At 44.0% G+C, this 24955-nt stretch overlaps 1 protein-coding gene across 1 annotated transcript in view; it reads left to right on the top strand.

Annotated features, from left to right (window-relative positions):
* Nucleotides 1-5489: 5489 nt before the first annotated feature.
* Nucleotides 5490-24955, top strand: part of PTPRB (protein tyrosine phosphatase receptor type B) — a 176098-nt gene continuing 156632 nt past the window's right edge. Inside the window, exon 1 of the mRNA XM_040344003.1 lies at nucleotides 5490-5612. Coding sequence (XP_040199937.1) covers nucleotides 5546-5612 — 67 coding nt within the window. The 5' untranslated portion in view covers nucleotides 5490-5545. The remainder of the gene's footprint in view (nucleotides 5613-24955) is intronic.

Here is a 24955-nt window from a genome sequence, read left to right on the forward strand (position 1 = left end):
TCTTTACCTTTTTTCAGTGTGTTGAAGAAAGATAGAATATAAAAAAAGGGCAACGTTTGACATGTGTTACTTGTATATATCATGGAATCGAAAACAGAGAAGCATTTTTTTTAATGTATTACAATGTAGTTAAATTTCCTGAACGTACATATCCTAGCCTGCAATATAAAAGAAAACCAGTCAGTCTGCCTACTAATATTGTTTGATGAATTGGGGTTGATTTACTAAGGGGAAATTAAATATTTACTTTGCATGGGAAGTTTCCCCAGGAGTTTAGTAATAGGGTGAAGCTCTGCTGACTTCGATCATGCAATCATGTGCAAGTAAAAGTGTTTGTTTTATTTTCCTTGCATGTGATTGGGCATTCTTTGTCCTGAGACAAAGTCCCTTGCAAAGCACAACTTTTCTTGCAAAGCCTTTTTCTTTCAAAAGCCTATTCGCCTTTGGACACTGGATATTTTGAGTAGGAAATGTTAAAAGGATAAGTTCACCTTTTTTTTTCCCCTAAATTCCAGCTACCCTATGTACCAATATAGCATTCATGTAAATTTTTGCAAAAATCTCAAAGCCTTCCATAAAAATTACAGACACTTACCTTACTGTCCTCCATCCATGTTTCCAAACGTGTCTATTCTGCCTTTCTTCCTTACAGACTTTAGGTCATGACACAGGAAGGAGTTTACCAGCTGACCTCATCAGCACACACCCTGCATCATCCACCCTCCTATTCCCAGCTGCACATTTTTTAAATGAAGTGCAATCAATCAGTGATCACCCTTCTCAATAAATACACAGTATATCAGATTGCTTAGTGTATGGCCATCTTTATACAAGAACATAGTAGGAGGGTTTGGACAGAAACACTCAGCTGTCAAGCCCCATTCACATCTCTGCATAGCAGGAACTCGAATTCCCACATGTGGTTTTTTTTTTTTTTTCGTTTTGGAGCATTTTCACTTATCACGCATTGGGCAGCCCATCCACCTTAATGTACTGCCCTACACCTAGCAATTGCCTAAAAGAAGCTTCAGAACTCTTTTTTTTAAGAGCGGAGCTTGGTGCGTTTTTTACTGAGATTTTTGGTGCAGTGCATTTCTGAAATGCAAGAAAACGCACAGATGTGAATGGAGCCTCATTATTCTTGTAATATCACACCAAATTTCACTTTCAGGCCCCATTCACATCTAGCATAGTGGGAGCAAACATTTTGTGGCTCGTTTTTTTGGCTCAATTTTCTGCTGATTTCAATTGGCTGTGCTATGTGGGGCTTATGGAACATTTAGGCGTTTTGTGGGTTGCATGTTTTTTACTGTGCGTCTTGCAGCATTTGCCACTAATTTTTTCACATGGCAAAATGTGCGTTTGCTTCTGTGTTTGCTGTGCCGTTAACAATTATTGCCACTGAAAGCGCAACTAGTAATTTTGGGTGTGTACAGGTGGCCATACACTACACAATCTGAATATACAATCTCCTTTAGATTTACCAAATGTATATAATAGGAGGAAACACCTATCTAGCCAATCACTCTATATCCAATCAGGCAAGCCTTTGCACTACATAATTGATGGCGGATCTAAAGGAGATTGTACAATCAGATTGTATAGTGTATGGCCTTTATTCTCCTGAAATTACTAGTTGCTGTGTGTAGGGCAGCCCATTTAAGTGGATGGGCTGCCCTATGTGTGATGAGTGAAAATGCTCCTCCCCCCTCGTAAAAAAAAACGCATGTGGGGATGCAAGTTCCTGCTATGCAGAGTTGTGAACAGGGCTTGACAGCTGAGAGTTTCTGTCCACTCCCTCCTATATATAAGGATGGCCATAAACGAATATGATTGTGTATTTAGTGAGAAAGGTGATCACTGGTTGATTGCATTTCATTTAAAAAACATGCAGCTGGGAATGGGAGGGTGGATGATGCAGGGTGTGTACTAATGAGGTCAGCTGGTCAACTACTTCCTGTGCCATGACCTAAAGTCTGATCAGGAAGTTAGACAGAAGCAAAAGATATGTTTGGAAACATGAATGGAAGACACTAAGGTAAGTGAGTGTCTGTAGATTTTTTTAAAAGCTTTGATATTTTTGCAAAAAAAGTACATGAATGTTATATTGGATACACAGGGGGGCTGGAATTTAGAATAAAAAAGCTATTTAAATAAAAAAAAGGTGAACTTATCCTTTAGAGTAGACTTCCTGAATTTTTTTCTGCCTTGGGGTGGCTTGGGGTAGAGTGAAGAAAGACTATGGGGGTTATTTAAGAAAAGAAAATCCAGTTTGCACTACAAGTGCACTTGAAAGTGCAGTCACTGTAAATCTGAGGGGAAGATCTGAAATGAGGGGAAGCTCTGCTGATTTTATCGTCCAATCATGTGCAAGCTAAAGTGCTGTTTTGTATTTTCCTTGTGTGTCCCCCTCAGATTTACAGCAACTCCACTTCCAAGTGCACTTTCAGTGCACTTGCAGTGTACAGTCTATTTTCCTTTAGTAAAAATTTTAGAGCATGCACAGTCAACATTTGTTGTTGGAAATTCCGACAACAATTGTCTGATGGAGCATACAGATGGTCGGAATGTCCGATAAAGCAAGTCTGTCGGACCATTGTTGTGGGAATATTCGATTGTGTGTGTACGGGCCTTAAAAATCACACTGACGGAGATTTACTGAAACTGGACACTCGGAATCTGGTGCAGCTGTGCAAGGTAGCCAATCGGCTTCTAACTTCAGTTTGTTCAATTAAGCTTTGACAATAAAACCTGGAAGCTGATTGATTTCTATGCACGGCTGCACCCGATTTTGCACTCTCCAGTTTTATTAAATATCCCTCGCTTTTTTACGCCAAAACAAGCCCCTGCATGTTTTTTGCACAGAAGTGCATTGCATAGGTATGAATGTGCCCCGTAGAGCAGGGGTCTTAAACTGGCAGCCCTCCAGCTGTTGCAAAACTAGAAGTCCTATCACACCTTTGCCTGTGGGAGTCATGCTTGTAACTGCCAGCCTGGCCATGCCTCGTGGGACTTGTATTTTTGCAACAGCTGGAGGGCCGCCAGTTTGATACCCCTGCCATAGAGAATAGTGGGATTCCTCTTGTCGTGCATTGTTCTGCGATGATCAAAGCACAACAAATCGCATAGATAAACTTAGGCTAAGCAGGGATTTTCCTCAACTTTACAGATATTTCTTTCATGTCTTGTTGTATTGTCTTGTTGTATTTGAAAGAACTTATAGTCTTTCTTCACTCTACCCCAAGCCACCCCAAGCTGGAAAGAAAGTTCTGGAAGTCTACTTTAAGGTCACTTTTGGCACAGATTCCTTTGCTTGTAACCCGCTGTACACATCAATGAAAATACATGGTAAACACATCTCAAACACATTCCAAACTGATCTCAAATGTGAGCCAATTGACCCTGAAAGAATCTCAGGCTTCGTACACACGACCGAGAAACTCAACAGAATCCATCAAGAAACTTGGTGGGAGAGCTTTTTTGCAGAGGAAAAAGGTTGTGTGTCCGTTTTTCATCGAGGAAACTGTCGAGGAACTCGACGAGGAAAAAAGAGAACAAGTTCTCTTTTTCCTCGAAGGGAATCTCAATTTACTCGTCGTGTTCCTCGTTGGGCTGGTTTTCGATGAGAAACTCGAGCGTGTGTATGCTAAGAAACCCGCACATGCTCAGAATAAAGATGGGAGTAAAAGTAGCGTTTGTAATGGAGATAACACATTTTTCACACTGTAACAGACTGAAAAGTGCAAATCGTCTCTTACCAAACTTTCACTTAACACGCAGTAACATGAGATTAGCAAAAGCAGCCCCCAGGGTTGTGCCAGTGAAATCGAATGCCGTTGTATGTGTTGTACGTCACCGCGTTTGAGAACGAGGAGATTTTGTCTTGCCTGTGTGTACGCAAAGCAAGCTTGTCGAGTTCCTCGACAAGCCTAACAAGGAACTCGTCGAGGAAAACGATGTGTCTTTTCCGACGAGTTCCTCGGTCGTGTGTACGAGGCCTAAGAGAATACTAAGTTATTATCAACTCACTCATACACTGTTCAAATTTCAACTGATTCCTACTAAATAAGCCAAAATGTAAACCGTTGACTTTGCTTGCCAAATTTTAATCTCAACTTTGAAGGAGCAAGGCAGAAAATTAATGGTGGAACAGTGACTTCTGGAACTGGAAGTGTTCCAAATCTGAAAAAAAAAGCATTGGCTACACATACACTTTAAAGAAAATGGGCCAAATCCTCAAAAGGGATACGCAGGCGGATCTGCTGTTCCGCCTGCGTATCCCTGTGCCTATCTTTGGAACTGATCCTCAGAAGCAGTTTTCCAAAGATAGGCAGAAGATCCGACATCTGTAAGAGACTTACACTGTCGGATCTTAGGATGCAGTACCGCATCCGCCGCTGGGGGGCATTTTGCGTCGAAATGCCGCTTTGCGTATGCAAATGAGGACTTACGGAGATCCACAAAGCTTTTCAGCTTTGTTTTTTCTCCGTAAGTTTAAGTTTGCATGCGTAAAATTAGGGCTGCTTTTACAAGGTGTAAACTGTTTACACCTTGTAAAAACAGACCTTTTTTTCGATCGCCGCTATTTTTTTTTAAATTAGATTTTTTTTTTTCCCGCCGTATCTTTTTTTTAACCCGTCGCAACTTTTTTACCCGGCGTGATCCTCAAAACTCGGCGTATCGTAAAAACACGCGATGCACGTCGGGAAAAATGACGTCACGGGCATGCGCAGTACGTCCGGCACGGGAGCGCGCCTAATTTAAATGGGAATCGCCCATTTGTATTAGGAACACCTTGCGCCGGACGGAGTTAAGTTGCACTGCCGAAAATTTCCAGGTAAGTGCTTTGAGGATCGGCACCTAACTTGGGAGATTTGCGGCAGTGTAACTTAACTCGGAAAAGTTAAGTTAAGGCCGTTTTTTGAGGATTTGGCCCAATGGGTCCAGTCCACCACAGCACCCTATCAAATCAAACGTTAATTTTCATTACTTTTAAAAACAGACGACTGGAATGGCACTGAATGCTGCCGATAATACACTTTTATTATTTTACATATCAGTAGCAGCGAATTTTATTTTTGTGTAAATGAATGTTTCATTGCATCCGGATTTACAACTGCTTTCAGCCAGAAAACACATTTTAAGTGCACTCATACATTTACCACTAAGCATCAGATGCAGCTGTACAGTAAAGTGATCAGCAAAAATCTAATGGCAGTTAACAATTTCCCTTTTAGCTAAACTCCGGCACTTTCAGCCCTGTGTGTACAAGTGCAGTATGGAAGGACAAGGTTGGTGGGTCATAGTAATGTGCTTGTTTAGCAGTCTGGGCTGCTCTGCTGTGAGACCTCTGTGGAAGGTCCAGACACTAACAAACGTACAGATATTAAATCAATGCTGAAGACTGCCATCTTTAGCAGAGTCCCCAAAACAATTGAATAGAAGGAAGTTCTCGTCACTGACTTTTTTCCCTGCGTGAAGGCTCATTTCCTTCCTAGTGCTAGCTTCACTTATCTAACTTGTTGGACAGAAGCATGGAGTGACTATGAGGTGGAAAATGGATGTGATTTTACGTGTGTTGCTGGCGAGCTGCTTGTTTTACACCAGAACAGGTAAGTGACAGCCGTAATGTTTGGGGGGGGGGGAGCCAGGGGGGGGTCACTAAACCAGATGTGTACAGGTATAAGAGGGAAGGAGTAAATGATTCATCTCTACAATGAGATCTGTTTCATTGTGAAGGAAAGCAAGGAATGAAACAAACGTGTTATACAATGCAGCAATACAATATGCTATAACAGCGCTGGATGCACAAGAGTATACATTATTTTGGCCCATCAGATTGTCCAGTAGGCCTCAAAAAATGTTATAAAGGTAATTCATTCTATCAGGCTTAGGACTTGCATAAATGCTTTGATATATTTTATCGAATGCATTACATCTTAGCAATTTTATGTACATTCTTATTTATATTACTATTTGACATGATAGGCATATTAGACCAACTGATGACCTTTACATAAGAAGCATCCCTTCATAGGTGTCCCTTCAAACCACAGGTGTTTTTTTTCTTCCAATAATATGTGATTTGGGTTTTAGAATGACAGATGCGTTAACAAAATGTGTTGAATGTGAAGTTCAGCGGATCCAGACTAGCTTGGAAAAAAAAAAGCTTCCCATGCTTTATAATGGAAGCTGTATTTAAATATTATAGCATGTGGTGTGTTGTACATACATGTTTCAATATTTATTGCAAGCGCCTGAGTAGATTTATTTATTAAGACTTTTAATAGTAGTGATGTTGCACAACTACCCGTGAAAGCCAATCAAAAATTAGCTTTGATTAGTACACTTTCAGAAACCTGTTGTTTCTGATTGGTTGTTATGGTTTACTGAATGCCTCTGAAAAGAAAGCACATCACTATTAACATTGGCCCGGATTCAAAGAGAATTGCGTTTTTTTTTGCGGCGGCGCAGGGCAACGATTTTGCCCTGCGCCCCCGCAAATTTGCTCCGCTGCCCTCGATTCACGGAGCAGTAGCTCCGTAAATTGCGAGGGCGCGCCGGCAAAATTGCCCGGCGCTAGAGCACGCAATTTAAATGATCCTGTAGGGGGCGGGAATCATTTAAATTAGGCGCGCTCCCGCGCCGAGCGTAGAGCGCATGCTCCGTCGGGAAACTTTCCCGACGTGCATTGCGGCAAATGATGTCGCAAGGACGTCATTTGCTTCAGAGTGAACGTGAATGGCGTCCAGCGCCATTCACGAATCACTTACGCAAACGACGTAACATTCAAATATCGCGACGCAGGAACGACGGGTATCCTTTAGCATTGGCTGCCCCTACTATTAGAAGGGGCAGCCTTACGCTAAACACACCGTATGGAAACGACGTAACTTGCGTACGCAGGGCTCGCGCAACATTGTGAATCGGTGTTAGTATGCAATTTGCATACTATACACTGAGCACAATGGGAGCGCCCCCTAGCGGGCATCGCAAGAATGCAGCCTAAAATATGTGTGGCATAAGAGCCTTATGCCACGCAGATTTTAGGCTGCAGTCGGCGTTACGATGTTCCTGAATCAGGAGCATTCGTAACGCCGGAGCAAGTAAGCAATTGCGCTGTGTAACCTATGGTTACACAGGCGCAATTGCCACTTGAATCCGGGCCACTATTACTATATAGCAGGCTAATAAATCCATATCAATAAAGAGGAAACTTTTTCCACAAATTGAAATATGATTAATGATTGACTGGCAGGACATTTTAAATGGTTATTAATAGTGCCAAGTCCATATTACAACATAATAATCAGACGCTGTTAAGTTTATTTTTCTGTTTGCAGTTTGTACCTCTGCTTGAATTATGGTGTGAAGTACTGAGATATGGATAAATCTGAATATAGCTACAGATACTGATTATTATAAGTAAAGCTACATCATACCAGGGTTGCCAACTTTCAGTAAATTTACAAACAGTTTGTAAAATCCGTCATTTTTGCATCTGTCCATAAATGTCCATTATGGACGTGTAGTCTGTATGTCCGTAATGGACATTTATGGACAGATGCAAAAATTACGGATTTTACAAACTGTTTGTAAATTTACTGACAGTTGGCAACCCCGCCAGTATTATTTGTGGCTTGTGTCAGCAATTTAAGATTGTTTCTTGCCTGTGTAACATATACTGATCATATACACGAAACAAAGTGTGAGGAAACATTAAGTGCAATTCATTAAAACCGCACAAGCACATAACCAATCAGAATCCATGCTGATTGATTTTGACTTCAGCAAATGCATGCTGATTGGTTGTTGTGGTTGGCTTTTGCACTTTACTCCTCCCATTGTCTATTGATGGAGGCCACAATTGGAATAGGGAAAGCTGCATGGGGTCTATTAGATATGATTATATTCACAAAGGAAAAGGACTCCTGCCAATCTTCACCATCTGAGCTGCATTAGAGGCATTAGGAATGATGTGAATTTAGGTTGCTATGTATAATGTAGGGAAATTACTTGAAGCACGATATTGCTATTGTATAAAACATGCTTCTTCACCCTACATTAGGTCAAAAGGCCATGTGCACAGCCCTGGAAATCATCATGGTAATCAATAATTTCCATGATTATATGTGTATTTTTAGTACATTAGGCATGTTCTATACCAAAGACTTCTAGGTAGATTCAGTAAGAGTTAGGCCGACTTATCAGTAGATAAGTCGACCTAACTCAGAATCTACGCCGACTTATGTTTAAGCGTATGCTCAAACAGAGATACGCTTAAACATATCTAAGATACGACAGCTTGCGCCGTCCTATCTTAGATTGCAATATTTTGGATGGCCGGTAGGTGGCACTTCCATTGCGGTCCGTGTAGAATATGTAAATGAGGAGATACACCGGTTCACGAACGTACGCCCGGCCGACGCAGTACTTTTACACCGTTTACGTAAGAGATAGGCCGTGTAAAGTTAGTGCTAGGCTCTATTGGAATAGTAATGTCAAGTATGGCCGCCGTTCCCGCGTCGAAATTCAAATTTTTTACGTTGTTTGCGCAAGTCGTCCTTGAATCGGGATTTACGTAGTTTACGTCAAAATCAATAGGCCCGTGCAGTGTACTTAGCCGCAATGCACACTGGGAAATGTAGGCGCCCGGCGCATGCGCAGTAAACAAAACGTAAAAAAACATGAGGTCAAGCGCCATTAACATAAAACATGCCCCCTTCAAACACATTTGAATTAGTCGCCCTTACGCCGGCCGATTCAGGCTACGCCGACGTAACTTAGCAGGCAAGTACATTGTGAATCATGTACTTGCCTCGCTAACTTACAGCGGCGTAGCTTATACTCCTTAAGCTACGCCGCCGCAAAGTTACGCGAACGTACCTGAATCTACCTATTAAAGCCTACCTTCTGTAGGCAACCAAAAGCCCTGGTACTACTGTTGGGTACCACCATTTTGTATGTGATGTCTGCAGCCCCAGCAGACTGATGCCCTGTACACACGACCAGTTTTCCTGACATGCCAAAACCCAAAGTTTTTTCCCGACGTGATTCCCCTCAAGTCTGCCTTGCACACACGTTCAGTCAAAAAAACTGCTATGGAGCATACACACGACCGGTTTTCCGACCAATCTAAAAAATGGCAGTTTTCTTGTCGGGAAAACCGGTCGTGTGTACGAGGCATCAGAGCTGTCACCCAAGTGACACTCTATATTATTTCTCTTCACTCCTCCCCTTTCAGACATTTATGAGGGGAGGTCAAAGTAGGAGAAGAGGAGCTGGGCCATCACTGAGAATAATTGGACAGGGTTATGACGTCCAGGGTGGGAAGGGGCTGAGCAAAAGAATTTGATTTTGTAGAAAGTAGTAAAATTTTCTAGCTCATTCAGAGGCACATTGCAAATGAATTAAAGCATGTTTATAGAAATGAACAAGTTGCAAATAAGCAGTTAAAGACACAAATTTTCTATGCTTTTAGTAGCAATTATTTTTAAAAGTTTAAACTTGTGTGTTCAGCAGCTGGTTTATGCTTAGTGCTTATGTGCTTATGTGCTTAGTTCCATTCAATATGGAGTGAATACATACCAACTTGATATTAGTAAAGGGTTCACCAAACCCCATGAGGAAAATGGCAGAAGTATCCAGAGTATGAGATGAATGGTATTAAATAGGACATGTTCACTGTAGAGTTCATGAACCACACAAATAACAATAGCTGATTTCCTTTCAAGTTACAGTGGTGCTCAACAAAAAACTGAGTATTGGTATACTGAAAACACTCCAATATAAAAGCCCAAAAGTACTTTGCAAACAGGACAATCAAAAAGAAGCATGATGCTCCCAGTTGATGGTGGCTTCACATGTGGACTCTCTGATCAGGAGTGCATTCTTTGATCAAAAGTGTGAGTTAAAAACCAGGATTTGGCTATCATTTGCTTCTGCTTGCAGATTTGTTTTTTCCCCTCTTTTTCTCTGACACTTTTAAAACAGCTTTTTTTTCTTTTTCCTTTCTGCTAATTAAGGGGAGGGTTTAATTGTTCACAGGTGTGTTTGTTCACAGGTCTTCACAGGTGAGTATTAAAGTGGCTGTACAAGCTCCCAGAGGAGCTGGCTCCCAGTTGATGGTGGCTTCACATGTGGACTCTCTGATCAGAAGTGCATTCTTTGATCAAAAGTGCGAGTTAAAAACCAGGATTTGGCTATCATTTGCTTCTGCTTGCAGATTTGTTTTTTCCCCTCTTTTTCTCTGACACTTTTAAAACAGCTTTTTTTTCTTTTTCCTTTCTGCTAATTAAGGGGAGGGTTTAATTGTTCACAGGTGTGTTTGTTCACAGGTCTTCACAGGTGAGTATTAAAGTGGCTGTACAAGCTCCCAGTTGATGGTGGCTTCACATGTGGACTCTCTGATCAGAAGTGCATTCTTTGATCAAAAGTGCGAGTTAAAAACCAGGAGTTTGAAACAGGAGGTAAGACAGGAGTCTTCATTATTTTTTTCAATCACTGATCCAGAACAAGCTTGCAGCTAATAAAGTTGGAACTCTTGCTATATAGATTCAGCGGTGCAGCAGACGTTCTCATCTTAGTCTGCTCACCCCAGGGATAGTGAGAGCAGGACGCTCTCAAACGAGTCGGCTCTCCCCAGGGATAGTGCAGCCAGGCAGGGTCCACCACACCCCCCTAGCCAATTGATCCAGGGTTGCACCGATCGCCGTTAAGGGGTCAGGAAGGAATTTTTTCCCCCGATCGCTGCAGATTGGCACAGCACGCCTGGGGTTTTTCGCCTTCCTCTGGACCAATCGGGGAGAGAAGACTCAACGAGTGACGGCTCACTTGGACAGTCTTCCACCCATCACGTCCGGCGTCTCGCGGCTCTTCCCGCATCCGCGCCAGACCAGGCCTCATTCGCGGCCGCCGCAATTAGGAAAGACTGATGACAATGTGACTGGCGACAATGGCTAATCTGCGATACTCTGCGCACTCTATTCGGGGTCTGAGACAATTCGCAACAGCATTACCAGCCGTCACCAAAAAGGCCTTAAAAATAGAGCAACTTTTGAGATTCGATCGACGATCGACCATCAAAAATTTTAACTATTTAACCCAGCTCGAGCACATATCATGTGCTTTGATCAACACAAGATCGGCAGTAAAACACCGATTAGAAATCCACGATTTCTTACTACAAAACGATCTAGACTGCCTCTTTATTACAGAAAGCTGGCTCTCAGACGACTGCAACACCATTCTCGGAGAATTGGTGCCAGAAAACTATCGCATTATAACGGAAAACAGAATAGGGCAAAGAGGAGGAGGCCTGGCGGTGATCCACAAGAATCGCATTACAATCACTAAGCCAGCCCTTCAAAATCCTCTTCCATTCATGGAAACCCTTACTCTTCAACTTCAAACTTCCCCCCAGGAGACTGTTCACATTCTCCTCTGCTATAGGCCACCTGGGCCAAAATCGCAGTTTTTGCCATCATTAACGGAGTTTATATCCACTTATACCCTTAACAGCAAACACCTTTTGCTGCTCGGGGACTTTAATCTGTGGGCCAACTCCGCACAGGATCCCATTGCGGACGCCTGCATTGATCACCTGGAGGGATTAGGGCTACAGCAACTTATATGCGGGCCAACACATGCTTCAGGTCACACACTCGACCTAATTTTCAGACAAAATCTGAAAATAAGCATTTTAGAAAATGAACCATTGCCATGGACAGACCACCATGCAATTAATTTCATAATCTCCAAAATTCCCCCAGTGATAAAAGCACCCAAGCCGGTGACAATACACTGGGCTAGATCTCAGAAGAAGCTCCATTCGGAACTCTTCAAATCTACCTTGGGAAACAGAATCAAAACAATCCATCCACATCAAACAGCCGCAGATACACTGGATGCCATAAACGCAGCCCTGCTACAGTCAGCCGATTTAGTAGCACCGAAACGCAAAGCCTGCATCCGAAAAAGAAAGTCCGGCTGGTTCAACAACCAGCTGTCGCTTCTGAAGCAAGAGCGCAGAAGGGCGGAAGCCGCCTGGAAAAGAAGTCCTGCAGAGGATAACCTCATCATCTACAAGGCAATAACAACACGATATCATAAAGAAATCTTCAAAGCCAAGAAACATCATTTTTCTATGGCGATTAACAGCGCCCTAAACCGCCCCCGCGAACTCTTCAAGATGGTCACCCAGACCATGAACCCAGGATGTCTTGAAGTCCCCAACTCAGACACCCAAGAGTTCTGCAATGAACTATCGGATTTCTTCATCAACAAAATTGAAAGAATCCGGGAAAGCATCATGCAAAACAATACCCCCCTCAACCCCACCGTCAATCAACCACAAAACACCCACAGAAACGCTCTACAATCAACAAAGTTCACTCTGGAACCGATCTCCATCGATACCACAAAAAATATCATTGGTGCTTTGCGGAACAGCAGATCGCCCAATGATATCATCCCCACCAAACTGCTGAAGGAATGTGCCGACATCCTGGCACCACCCATCACACAGCTTATAAACCAGTCATTTAAGGAAGGCACAGTGCCATCCCTGTTGAAAGAGGGCACAATCCAGCCCATCTTGAAAAAACCTAACCTGGATCCCAAGGACCCAACTCACCGCCGTCCCATAACAGGCCTAAATGTTCTCTCCAAGATAATGGAGAAAGTAGTGGTACAACAGCTGCAACAGCATCTAGATACCCACAATCTACTGGATCCATTACAATCAGGCTTCCGTCCCGGACACGGGACAGAAACGGCCTTACTCAAAATATGGGACGATGCCCTCGAGGCCGCAGACGAAGGAGAATCTTGTCTCCTGATTCTGCTGGACCTAAGCGCAGCCTTTGACACGGTAGACCACAAACTGTTACTGATGCGACTAGCCAAGGTAGCAGAAGTCGCAGAAGGTGATTTACCATGGTTTTCTTCCTTTCTTGAAAACCGATCACAAACAGTTAAATTGGGTTGTTTCACGTCGGAAAAGCGCACGGTGTCATGTGGAGTCCCCCAAGGATCCCCCCTGTCACCGGTGCTTTTCAACATCTATCTTCGCCCTCTCTTTGATATTATCAGTAGCCAAGAACTACTCTATCACTCTTATGCAGACGATACGCAACTGTATTTTCGCATCTGCAACAAAAAGGATCATCATCTCAGTTTAGAGAAATGTCTCTCTTTGATAGAAAACTGGATGACTAAGAGTTATCTTAAACTCAACAGTTCAAAAACAGAACTCCTTATGTTTCACGCCAGCCGAAAGAGTCAACTGGCAACAACCTGGACACCCCCGCCCATTCTGGGCCAAATCATCACCCCTAGCTCCAAAGTCAAAAGTCTCGGGGTCATCTTCGACACCTTCATGACAATGGACGCACAAATAGGGTCAGTAGTCAGCGGAGCGCACCATCTGTTGCGCCTACTACGCAGACTTATTCCATTTATCCCCAAAGAAGACGTAGCAGTCGTGGTGGGAACAATCGTGAATTCCAGACTGGACTATGCAAATGCCCTTTACCTCGGACTCCCAAAGTACCAAATCTCTCGTCTGCAAGTCGTACAAAATACGGCCGCCAGACTTGTGACTGGGAAAAAAAAATGGGAATCAATCTCACCTTCGTTGAGAACCCTTCACTGGCTGCCAGTAAAAGACAGAATTGCATTTAAAGCACTCTGCCTGACACATAAGTGCATCCATGGGAAGGCTCCGCAATATCTTTGCGACAAGATAGAACCTCACAATTCGAATCGCGTTCTGCGATCCACCGACCAAAATCTGGTCAGGGTACCAAAAACCAAATACAAGTCCAAAGGAGAAAGAAGGTTTGCTTTTCAGGGTCCTAGACTATGGAACGCTTTACCAACCAGCATTCGGTTGGAGGAAAACCACCTGACTTTCAGAAGACGAATCAAAACTCTGCTCTTTTGATGTCATGAGACACGAACAACTAGCGCCCAGAAGCGATTCAGTTCGCATGCGCCGCGCTTTATAAGTTTTTCATTCATTCATTCATTCATGCCTCCCCGACGTATGAAGATGATTCTGGACCAGGCTTCTTACAGGGCCAAAAGTAAAACGTGCTCTATGTGCGGGCTGCCATAATGTTTCTGACTAAGGATGAGCCAAACACCCCCCAGTTCGGCTCACACCAGAACTTGTGAACAGGCAAAAAATTCGGACAAACACGTAAACACCATTAAAGTCTATGGGACACGAACATGAAAAATCAAAAGTGCTAATATTAAAGGCTTATATGCAAGTTATTATCATAAAAAGTGTTTGGGGACCTGGGTCATGCCCCAGGAGACATGTATCAATGCAAAAAAAAAAGTAAAAAAATCAGCCATTTTTAGGGTCAGACCCCAAAGGAGGGCTCTCTTGTCCCCCCTCTTTTTCTGTGGCCTGCCAGGTTGTGTGCTTGGATAAGGGTCTGGTATGGATTTTGGGCGGACCCCTACACCATTTTTGTTTTTGGCACAGGGCTCTCCTTAAAATCTATACCAGACCTGAAGGTCTGGTATGGATTTTGGGGGGACCCCTGCACCATTTTGTTTTTTAATTTGGTGCAGGGATCCCTTTCATATCCATACCAGACCTGAAGGACCTGGTATGGATTTTGGGGGGACCCCCACGCAATTATTATTTTTTTGGTTCAGGGTTGCCCTTAATATTCATACCAGACTCAAAGGGCATGGTAATTGACTGGGAGGGAATCCATGACGTTTTTTTCAATGAGTTTTTTTGTGGTAATGTTCTAAACACGGGAAAAATGTGCCACTTTACAGGCATACTATAGACACCCCCCAGGTAAGAAATTTAAAAGAATGTTTGGCCGTTTTAAAAACTTTTGTTTTTCCATTAATACATGTCCCCTGGGCAGGACCCGGGTCCCCAAACACTTTTTATGACAATAACTTGCATATAAGCCTTTAAAATTAGCACTTTTGTTTTTTTATGTTAGTGTCCCATAGACTTTAACGGGGTTCCGCAGCTTTCGAATTTGCCTCGAACTCAGCTTATTGTTCGTTGTTCTCCGGAACATCCAAGCAACCAAAGTTCGGCCCGAACTTATGCTCGGGCCGAACCATTCACTCATCCCTATTTCTGACTATCCCCAATGTTCTTGCTGTTATGAATAGTGCTATGTGATCTATTTCCAGTATTGCAGTTCTTACACATCCATAACACATACACTATATTACCATAAGTATTGGGACACCTGCCTTTACGCGCACATGAACTTTAATGGCATCCCAGTCTTAGTCCTTAGGGTTCAATATTGAGTTGGCCCACCCTTTGCAGCTATAACAGCTTCAACTCTTTTTAGAAGGCTGTCCTCAAGGTTTAGGAGTGTGTCTATGGAATTGTTTGACTATTCTTCCAGAAGCGCATTTGTGAGGTCAGGCACTGATGTGAACGAGAAGGCCTGGCTCGCAGTCTCCATTCTAATTCATCCCAAAGGTGTTCTATTGGTTTAAGGTCAGGACTCTGTGCAGGTCAATCAAGTTAGGCTTGGCCCCTTAGTTAAAGTGAAGGGAACTCTTAAGCGTCAGCATACCAAGACATTTTGGACAATTTCATGCTCCCAAACCTGTGGGAACCGTTTGTGGATGGCCCCTTGCTGTTCCAAAATGACTGCGCACCAGTGCACAAAACAAGGACCATAAAGACATAGATGAGTGACTTTGAGGTGTAGGAGCTTGACCGGCCTGCACAGAGTCCTGACCTGAACCTGATAGAATGACTTTGTGTGTCTGACCTCACAAATGAGCTTCTGGAAGAATGGTCAAACATTCCCATAAACACTCCCTAACCTTGTGTACAGCCTTTCCAGAAGAGTTGAAGCTTTTATAGCTTATCTTTGCTATGCCTGTTATTAAATATTATTAAATATTACCTGCATGGTATCATTGTTGAGCAAGTAAGGCCGGGTACTCACGACCAAACATGTATGGTGAAAGCGGTCCGTCGGACCGTTTTCACCATACATGTCTGCCAGAGGGCTTCTGTACGATGGTTGTACACACCATCGTACAGAAGTCCGCGCGTAAACAATACGCGGGGCGTGTCCGCGGTGTCGCCGCGTCGATGACGCGGTGTCGCCGCGACAATGACGCGGCGACGTGGGCGGCCCGCCTTTAAAATGCTTCCACGCATGCGTCGAAGTCATTCGACGCATGCGAGGGACGGCGGGCGCCTGGACATGTACGGTAGGTCTGTACTGACGACCGTACATGTCCGAGCGGGCAGAATTCCAGCGGACTGTTTTAAAACAAGTCCAGGAATATTTGTCTGCTGGGAAAAGGCCCGGCGGGCAAATGTTTGCTGGAATTCGGCCCGCTCGCGCCCACACACGACCAAACATGTCTGCTGAAACTGGCCTGCGGGCCAGTTTCAGCAGACATGTTTGCTCGTGAGTATGGGGCCTTATAGTGAACTTGTGGCATCCTTTGCAACCGATTTGCAAATGTTACAGTTTTAATGCTGAATACAAATTAAAAAAAAATTCTGAGTAAGCTAACTGTGAAACAACTGATATAGTGTATTAAAAATGAATACTCATATTTGCTTGGCGGTTGCATAGTTGTCTTAATAATCACATGGCTGCAATATTTTTGGAATTATTGACTAGGAATGAATGTGTATGTGAGTTCTGAATTTGCTTTGACTTACCTAATCTGCACACTTATTCTAGGTGTCAAAGACAGTCAAGCACCTAGCAGTTTCAGGAGGTCAGCAACAATCACCCCACATGCCAGGGTGCTTGTGGTAACCCTAGACTTTGAACTGACCTTTCAGGCCCACATCCAATCCCTGTTCAAATCATGCCACCTTCGCTTCCGCAACATCTCTAGAGTACGCCCCTTTTTAACCAATGACACCACCAAGCTTCTAATTCACTCCCTGGTTATCTCTCGCCTCGACTACTGCAACTCACTCTTCCCAGGCGTCGGACATATGGGACGGGTGCGTGGCGCCGATGCTATAAGGAAAGACTACTGCAACTGACTCTTCTTTGGATTACATTTACATACTCTATTCCCCCTTCAGTCCATAATGAATGCTGCTGCAAGACTCACCACCTTACCAACCGTTCAATGTCCTCCATCCCACTCTGCCAATCCCTGCACTGGCTTCAACAAATAAAATTCAAAGTACCAACAATAAATTTACAAAGCCGTCCACAACTCTTCCCCAGCTACATCACTAAGCTAGTCTCAAAATACCAACCAAGCCGCTATCTTTGGTCCTTCCAAGACCTCCTGCTCTCTAACTCCCTTGTCACCTCCTCACATGCTCGCCTACAAGATTTCTCCAGAGCTTCTCCCATCCTTTGGAACTCCCTACCCCAATTTGTCCGACCATCCCCTAATCTATCCATCTTTAGACGATCCCTGAAAACCCTTCTCATTAAAGAAGCTTATGCTGCTTCTAATACACTGTTTTACGTTCCCCATAGCTATTACCTTTTGTATCAATTAGCTGTCAGGTCTGCCAGGAGATTTCAACCGTCACTCCGGTTTCCTGACCGGTAGTCTTGTTATCTCAGTATCAGGTGGAGGGACAGTTGATATCCTGCTGTTAGATTAGGGAACCACAATAGATGGCGCAAACAGCCTAACTAGGAACCACCAGCAAACAACTCATGGTTTGTAGAGGCCAAAGCCTGGAACCAGGTGGTATAAAGGACAATCCTAAACAATCCAAGTAGCGGACCAAAGCAGAAGTACAAAGGCTGCGTCGGAAATAGGCAGGGTCGGCAATAAGATCAGAAAAGTCCAAAGCAGTAGTCCAAAAGGCAAGGTCAGGAACAGGCAGAGTTGGCAACAGTGATCAACGAAGTCCAAAGGGGTAATCCAGAAGCGGAGTCAGGAACAAGCGGAAGTCAGAAACCAGAAAAGCAATATCATACACTAAGGCCCGGTACACACGAGCAAACATGTACGATGAAAGCGGTCCGTCGGACCGTTTTCACCGTACATGCCTGCCAGAGGGCTTCTGTACGAAGGTTGTACTAACCATCGTACAGAAGTCCACGCGTAAACAATACGCGGGGCGTGTCCGCGTCGTCGCCGCGACGATGACGCGGCGATGACGCGGAGACGTGGGCGGGCCTGCCATTTAAAGGCTTCCACGCATGCGTCAAAGTCATTCGACGCATGCGAGGGACGGCGGGCGCCTGGACATGTACGGTAGGTCTGTACTGACGACCGTACATGTCCGAGCGGGCAGGATTCCAGCGGACGGTTTTAAAACACGTCCACGAATATTTGCCCGCTGGGAAAAGGCCCGGCGGGCAAATGTTTGCTGGAATTCGGCCCGCTCGCGCCTACACACGACCGAACATGTATGCTGAAACTGGCCCGCAGACCAGTTTCAGCATACATGTTTGGTCGTGTGTACGGGGCCTATCAAGCAGAAACAGGATCCTATAGGGCAAAGACAGGAAGGGGAAGTGATGATTTATAGGGTCACTGATCAGGTGACTACCAACAGCTGGTCCCAGGGTGAAGCCAACATACAGGGAGTGCAGAATTATTAGGCAAGTTGTATTTTTGAGGATTAATTTTATTATTGAACAACAACCATGTTCTCAATGAACCCAAAAAACTCATTAATATCAAAGCTGAATATTTTTGGAAGTAGTTTTTAGTTTGTTTTTAGTTTTAACTATTTTAGGGGGATATCTGTGTGTGCAGGCGACTATTACTGTGCATAATTATTAGGCAACTTAACAAAAAAAAAATATATACCCATTTCAATTATTTATTTTTACCAGTGAAACCAATATAACATATCAACATTCACAAATATACATTTCTGACATTCAAAAACAAAACAAAAACAAATCAGTGACCAATATAGCCACCTTTCTTTGCAAGGACACTCAAAAGCCTGCCATCCATGGATTCTGTCAGTGTTTTGATCTGTTCACCATCAACATTGCGTGCAGCAGCAACCACAGCCTCCCAGACACTGTTCAGAGAGGTGTACTGTTTTCCCTCCTTGTAAATCTCACATTTGATGATGGACCACAGGTTCTCAATGGGGTTCAGATCAGGTGAACAAGGAGGCCATGTCATTAGTTTTTCTTCTCTTATACCCTTTCTTGCCAGCCACGCTGTGGAGTACTTGGACGCGTGTGCTGGAGCATTGTCCTGCATGAAAATCATGTTTTTCTTGAAGGATGCAGACTTCTTCCTGTACCACTGCTTGAAGAAGGTGTCTTCCAGAAACTGGCAGTAGGACTGGGAGTTGAGCTTGACTCCATCCTCAACCCGAAAAGGCCCCACAAGCTCATCTTTGATGATACCAGCCCAAACCAGTACTCCACCTCCACCTTGCTGGCGTCTGAGTCGGACTGGAGCTCTCTGCCCTTTACCAATCCAGCCACGGGCCCATCCATCTGGCCCATCAAGACTCACTCTCATTTCATCAGTCCATAAAACCTTAGAAAAATCAGTCTTGAGATATTTCTTGGCCCAGTCTTGACGTTTCAGCTTGTGTGTCTTGTTCAGTGGTGGTCGTCTTTCAGCCTTTCTTACCTTGGCCATGTCTCTGAGTATTGCACACCTTGTGCTTTTGGGCACCCCAGTGATGTTGCAGCTCTGAAATATGGCCAAACTGGTGGCAAGTGGCATCTTGGCAGCTGCACGCTTGACTTTTCTCAGTTCATGGGCAGTTATTTTGCGCCTTGGTTTTTCCACACGCTTCTTGCAACCCTGTTGACTATTTTGAATGAAACGCTTGATTGTTCGATGATCACGCTTCAGAAGCTTTGCAATTTTAAGAGTGCTGCATCCCTCTGCAAGATATCTCACTATTTTTGACTTTTCTGAGCCTGTCAAGTCCTTCTTTTGACCCATTTTGCCAAAGGAAAGGAAGTTGACTAATAATTATGCACACCTGATATAGGGTGTTGATGTCATTAGACCACACCCCTTCTCATTACAGAGATGCACATCACCTAATATGCTTAATTGGTAGTAGGCTTTCGAGCCTATACAGCTTGGAGTAAGACAACATGCATAAAGAGGATGATGTGGTCAAAATACTAATTTGCCTAATAATTCTGCACTCCCTGTAAATGCTTAATATAGTCCTCAAATGTCTTGGAGAAAATTATGATATCGTCCAACTAGACTAGCACAGTCTAAAAGTTGAAGTCTCCCGGGCATTAGGCCCTGAAAAGTGCTGGGGGCATTACTTAGCCCAAAGGGCATGCAGTTAAATTTTAACAGGGGTGTAAAGAAGGCAGTCTTTTTGCAATCCTAATCTTGCACTGGGAGCTACCAGTAGCCGCTTGCCAAGTCAAGTGTCGTGAAATTTTTGGCTTGGCCCAGTGCCATAAACGATTCCTCTACCTAGGGCAATTGGTAGGCATCCATGTGGCTACGTGTAGTTAGTTTGTGGTAATCCACACAGAACTTGAAGACTTTCATCCTTGTTTCAAACCAGGAGAGTAGCCCAAGCTTTTTTAGCATGTTGTGGGGCAAATCCTTGACCTCCTGGCACAGAGCTGGGGGAATGTGACAGTACCGCTCCCAGATGGGTGCAGCGTCTCTCATGTGGATTGGGTGGTCGATGGCCTCTGTGTAACCGTAGTCTTCTGTGATGGTGGCAAAGACCATTAGGTGCTTTTCCAGCAGTTGGTACAGCAACCGTTGTTGTGGTAGAGAATAGTCCCGGAAGTAAATTGTATTGTAACTCTAACAAGGCCAAGGCTGCCTCGTTAGAGAGGCACACAAAGACAAATAAATATATGGCACAATACAGATTCTGTTGGCAAAAATTCACTCCCTGGGGGCAAATGTACATATAAAAAACCAGGGGGGGGAGTTGGGGATGAGGGGGAGACCAATAATGGCAGTAAAAGGATTAGGAGGGCAACAAGTTCATGGTACATCTACAACAATCCATCTTGTAACAGAGTATGCACTCAGAAAGGCTGCTCTTCTAGAGACTGGAACAGGTCTCTAAAAAGGAACAAAATAAACACGGGGGGTGCTGATCCAAGTGCAGCAAAAATCTTTAAAACAATTAATACAATTAAAAGCCAGATGCCAACTCACATAAATCGGAAAAACTGTGCTTATCTGTACTGGTAAAAGGGAACCAGAGGCCTGGCTTTCCTATTACCGCTGGAAGCTGCTGACTTACATCTCTCGGGTGGACTGGGCTTCGGTTCCCTTTATCAGTACAGATAAGCACAGTTTCTAAGCACGCATTCTACCCAGGGCTGAGCATCCAAAATACAGTGATGGGGCAATACATACAGGTCGGCTAGAGGGGCATGGTTGGGGAGTGAAATCGGGGTCATTCCCAGGTTGATGAGCTGCACCAGGACCTTCCCTTTGTGGACCTTGGATAACGTGTGAGCGACCAGCCAATACCCTGGGGTTGCCAGGAGTAATTTTTGTTTGGGAGGTGTGTGGACAAGCCCCACCTGTTTAGGCTGTTTCCTGCCTCATTGGCCCATATCCATTAAGCCACACGGCTCGCAGTCCACAGCCCTGCACACACACTGGCTGGAATGTTCGAATTTGGCCAGCAAGCAGGGTAAATCCATGTCCTTTGTTACCTTTCTGCCCAGAACAATAGTTACTGCTGAACTAACTGGTCCATGAGTCACCACAGCCCCAACTTGATCCACCACCTAGTCATTGATCTGGATCTTCACCTAGGTGACACCTTCTACCCAGCCAAGTTAATGGCTGCCTTGAGGGAAAGCCAGGAGGGGTCCAGCTGGTCTTGCATCCCAAACCACTGAGCGTAGAAGTCAAACTCAATAAAAGTGACCTCGGAACCTGTGTCAATTAGGCATGGGACCTTTTGTCCATTAATGATGATGCTCACCACTGGACCAGGTGCGACCATGGACTCTGGTTTACTGGGACCTTGTACTGACTATCCTAGGGGTCGTCCCTTTGCCCCGGGATCCGCTGGTTTAACTGAGGCCTGTGTGGGTTTTTGAATTCAGACCTGCCAAAGTTCTTGGCAACATGCCCATAGTGGCTGCAGCGCCAGCACGTTTGGTCCTCCTCTGGGTTCCTCCACAATGGATTCTCACCCTTACAGGGAGGGACGGAATCCCATTTGACTGAGGACTATTCTTGTTTCAGGTAGGCCACATTTAGGATGAGTTCCCTCAACGCCTTGTGTATGGCTGACAGAGGTGATGGAGCCAAGGCCTCCTCTTTCAGGTTCAGTAGGTCAAATCTTTTTGTCTAAGTTACCTCTGCATCTTCATGTTCCTGTCCAACTGCGTCCACCACTGTATCATGTAAAGAGATGACGGGTTGCACTCTGATTCGCTCCTGCAGGGCTCTCCTGACTGGGCAAGCCTTCTTTCCTACTACAAACTGGTCCCTCAGTAGGTGATATCAGCACAGCCACATACACCCCTCTTCTCCAGGCAGTTACAAAGATTCTGGAGTGTTACCAAAAAGTTAGTTTCCAGACAAAGAATCTCCCCCTCAACTCTGGGGCTGCCATGTTTTCCCCGAAAAGGCCCTTCAGGCATGCCACAATTTTTTCCAGGGTGGCTTAATCCTCTTCTGGCACCATCACTGCTCGGTGCTATCCTCCAAGGGGTTAGCGGCCAGCTTCATGATCAACTGGGTGGGAACCAGATAATGGCACCCCTTCTAGTTTCTCCTCCCACTCAGCCAGAGGAATATTGGAGCCGTTAAATGAGGGCACCAGATCCAGGGCCGATCCTAACGGTGCCATTATGGTTCCTCCTTTTCGCACCTGCTACAAGAAGGGACATACCCTACCAACTGCCACCAAATGTGGGGTGGTGCAGTGTGGTACAGCAGCAGTAAACACTTAGGGGCAGATCCACAAAGAAATTATGCCGGCGTATCTATTTTGTATCCACAAAACAAGATACGACGGAATGAGGGATCGATCCGATAGGCGTACGTCTTAGTACGCCATCGGATCGTAGGTGGCGTTTCCGTCGAATTCTGCGTTGAGTATGCAAATTAGCTAGATACGGCAATCCTCGAACGTACGTCCGGGCGGCGCATTTTTTTACGTCGTTTGCGTTCGGCTTTTTCCGGCGTATAGTTAAAGCTGCTTTATGGTGGCGTACTCAATGTTAAGTATGGCCGTCGTTCCTGCCTCGAAATTTTAATTTTTTACGTAGTTTGCGTAAGTCGTTCGCGAATAGGGATTTGCGTAGAATGACGTCACCGTCGTAAGCATTGGCTTGTTCCGATTTAATTTCGAGCATGCGCACTGGTATACCCCCACGGACAGCACATTCGCCGTTCAAAAAAAACATTGTTTACATCAGGTCACGACGTATTTACATAAAACACGCCCCCATCACATCGATTTGTAAGTTACGGCGGCATAGTGTATCTTAGATACGCTACTCCCGGCGAATAAATGCGCCGCTGTACGTGGATCTGCCCCCTTAGAGTCCAGATGCAGTAACAGAACTATGTTGTAATTGTAGTTCAAACCAATACAGCTTCCCAGCAAGAAGTCAACCCGACCGGTCGCATTCACGGTATGTTGCAGCGAACAATGTACCAACAGGTCTTAGAGGCTCCAACAGCATCTATCTCAAAGTATGGAATACAGCTGCTTGGGTTGAGCTCAACTTGCAGTGGAGAAAGTAAACTGCAACTGTTTACACATATATAGGGCCAAAACTTGTTATAGCTTTAGAGGAGAGGATTACAATCTCCATCAGGTTTTTATTGCTGTTTGTGCCACCCCACTGGAGAGTTTCCCCTCCTTTATTTGTCCTGGTGGTCATTGTCACACAGACAGACACTGTGAAATACAAAATGTTTACATTATAGTCTGAACAGGAATAGAAGGAAATTGTTTAAATAATAACACTTGTGGTGACAACTGCCTAAGAGAAAACTCACTCACTTTGCAGAAATATCCTTCCTGTTGTGTCCAAGGAATAGGAAGTAAAGACTTCAGATGGCAAAAAAACAGAGCTTTTATCATTCTCTACTCTATCCAAAAAATATATTTTTTTTACCTTTACATAGCCTTTAATGAAGCAAATCAACTGAAGGTGAGGGGGCCTTTAGTTGGATATGACAAGTGTGGATGGAGAAATATATGTGTGGAACCCCCATACCGGGGAAAGGGCTTGGGGTTTTAAAGGTGATTATTAAAAAATTTGTATTGACAAATAAAGAGAAAACCTATATTTTAATTCATGAATATCATGATTTTAACATTAAAAAGAGACGGTAAGAAAATACATCCCAATTAATAAATACATACCGAAACAAGTTTTTTTATATATTTATATAAAAAAAACTTGATTTGGGATGCATTTATTAATGTTGTGTATTTATTGTAGATTAATTAAAGTTCCTGCGTCCCTGAGGAAGCCTCAATCAGGCGAAACATGTTGGATGGCAAGCTTGTGACTTCAAAGGAAAAGTGTGCACTGCCTTGTATTTTCTTTCTGTTTCCTTTTCATGATATTCATGAATTAAAATATAGTTTTTTTTTTAAAAGAATAGGTTTTCTCTTTTTTTTTGTCAATACAACATTTTAAATAATCACCTTTAAAACCCCAAGCCCTTTCCCCGGTATAGGGGTTCCACACATATATTTCTCTCTTATTGGGGTGTAGGTGTTATTGAACAAACAATTGTATTTCAGCAATTGCCCTATACTTTACTTAACTGTGGATGGAGGCTGTGAGTTGTCAAATAAAAACATACACTGTACAATGCATGAGATATGAATATCTGCCTGCCCAATTGTCCAAGATGTTCCTTTACATTAAAGTAGATCAGAAATTTTAGCACTCATTAAGACTTGTGGTTGGAGGTCAGTAAAAATATGTGGTTGAGCCTTATTTTTTGGAAGGGGGTGGGGGTGGGGGTGTTCACATTCTACAGTCACAATGCTTTTCTTTAGTCCTGCAGTAAAATTCATCCACCCTGA

This window comes from Rana temporaria, chromosome 3 (genome assembly GCF_905171775.1).
Source record: "Rana temporaria chromosome 3, aRanTem1.1, whole genome shotgun sequence".
Lineage (NCBI taxonomy): Eukaryota > Metazoa > Chordata > Amphibia > Anura > Ranidae > Rana > Rana temporaria.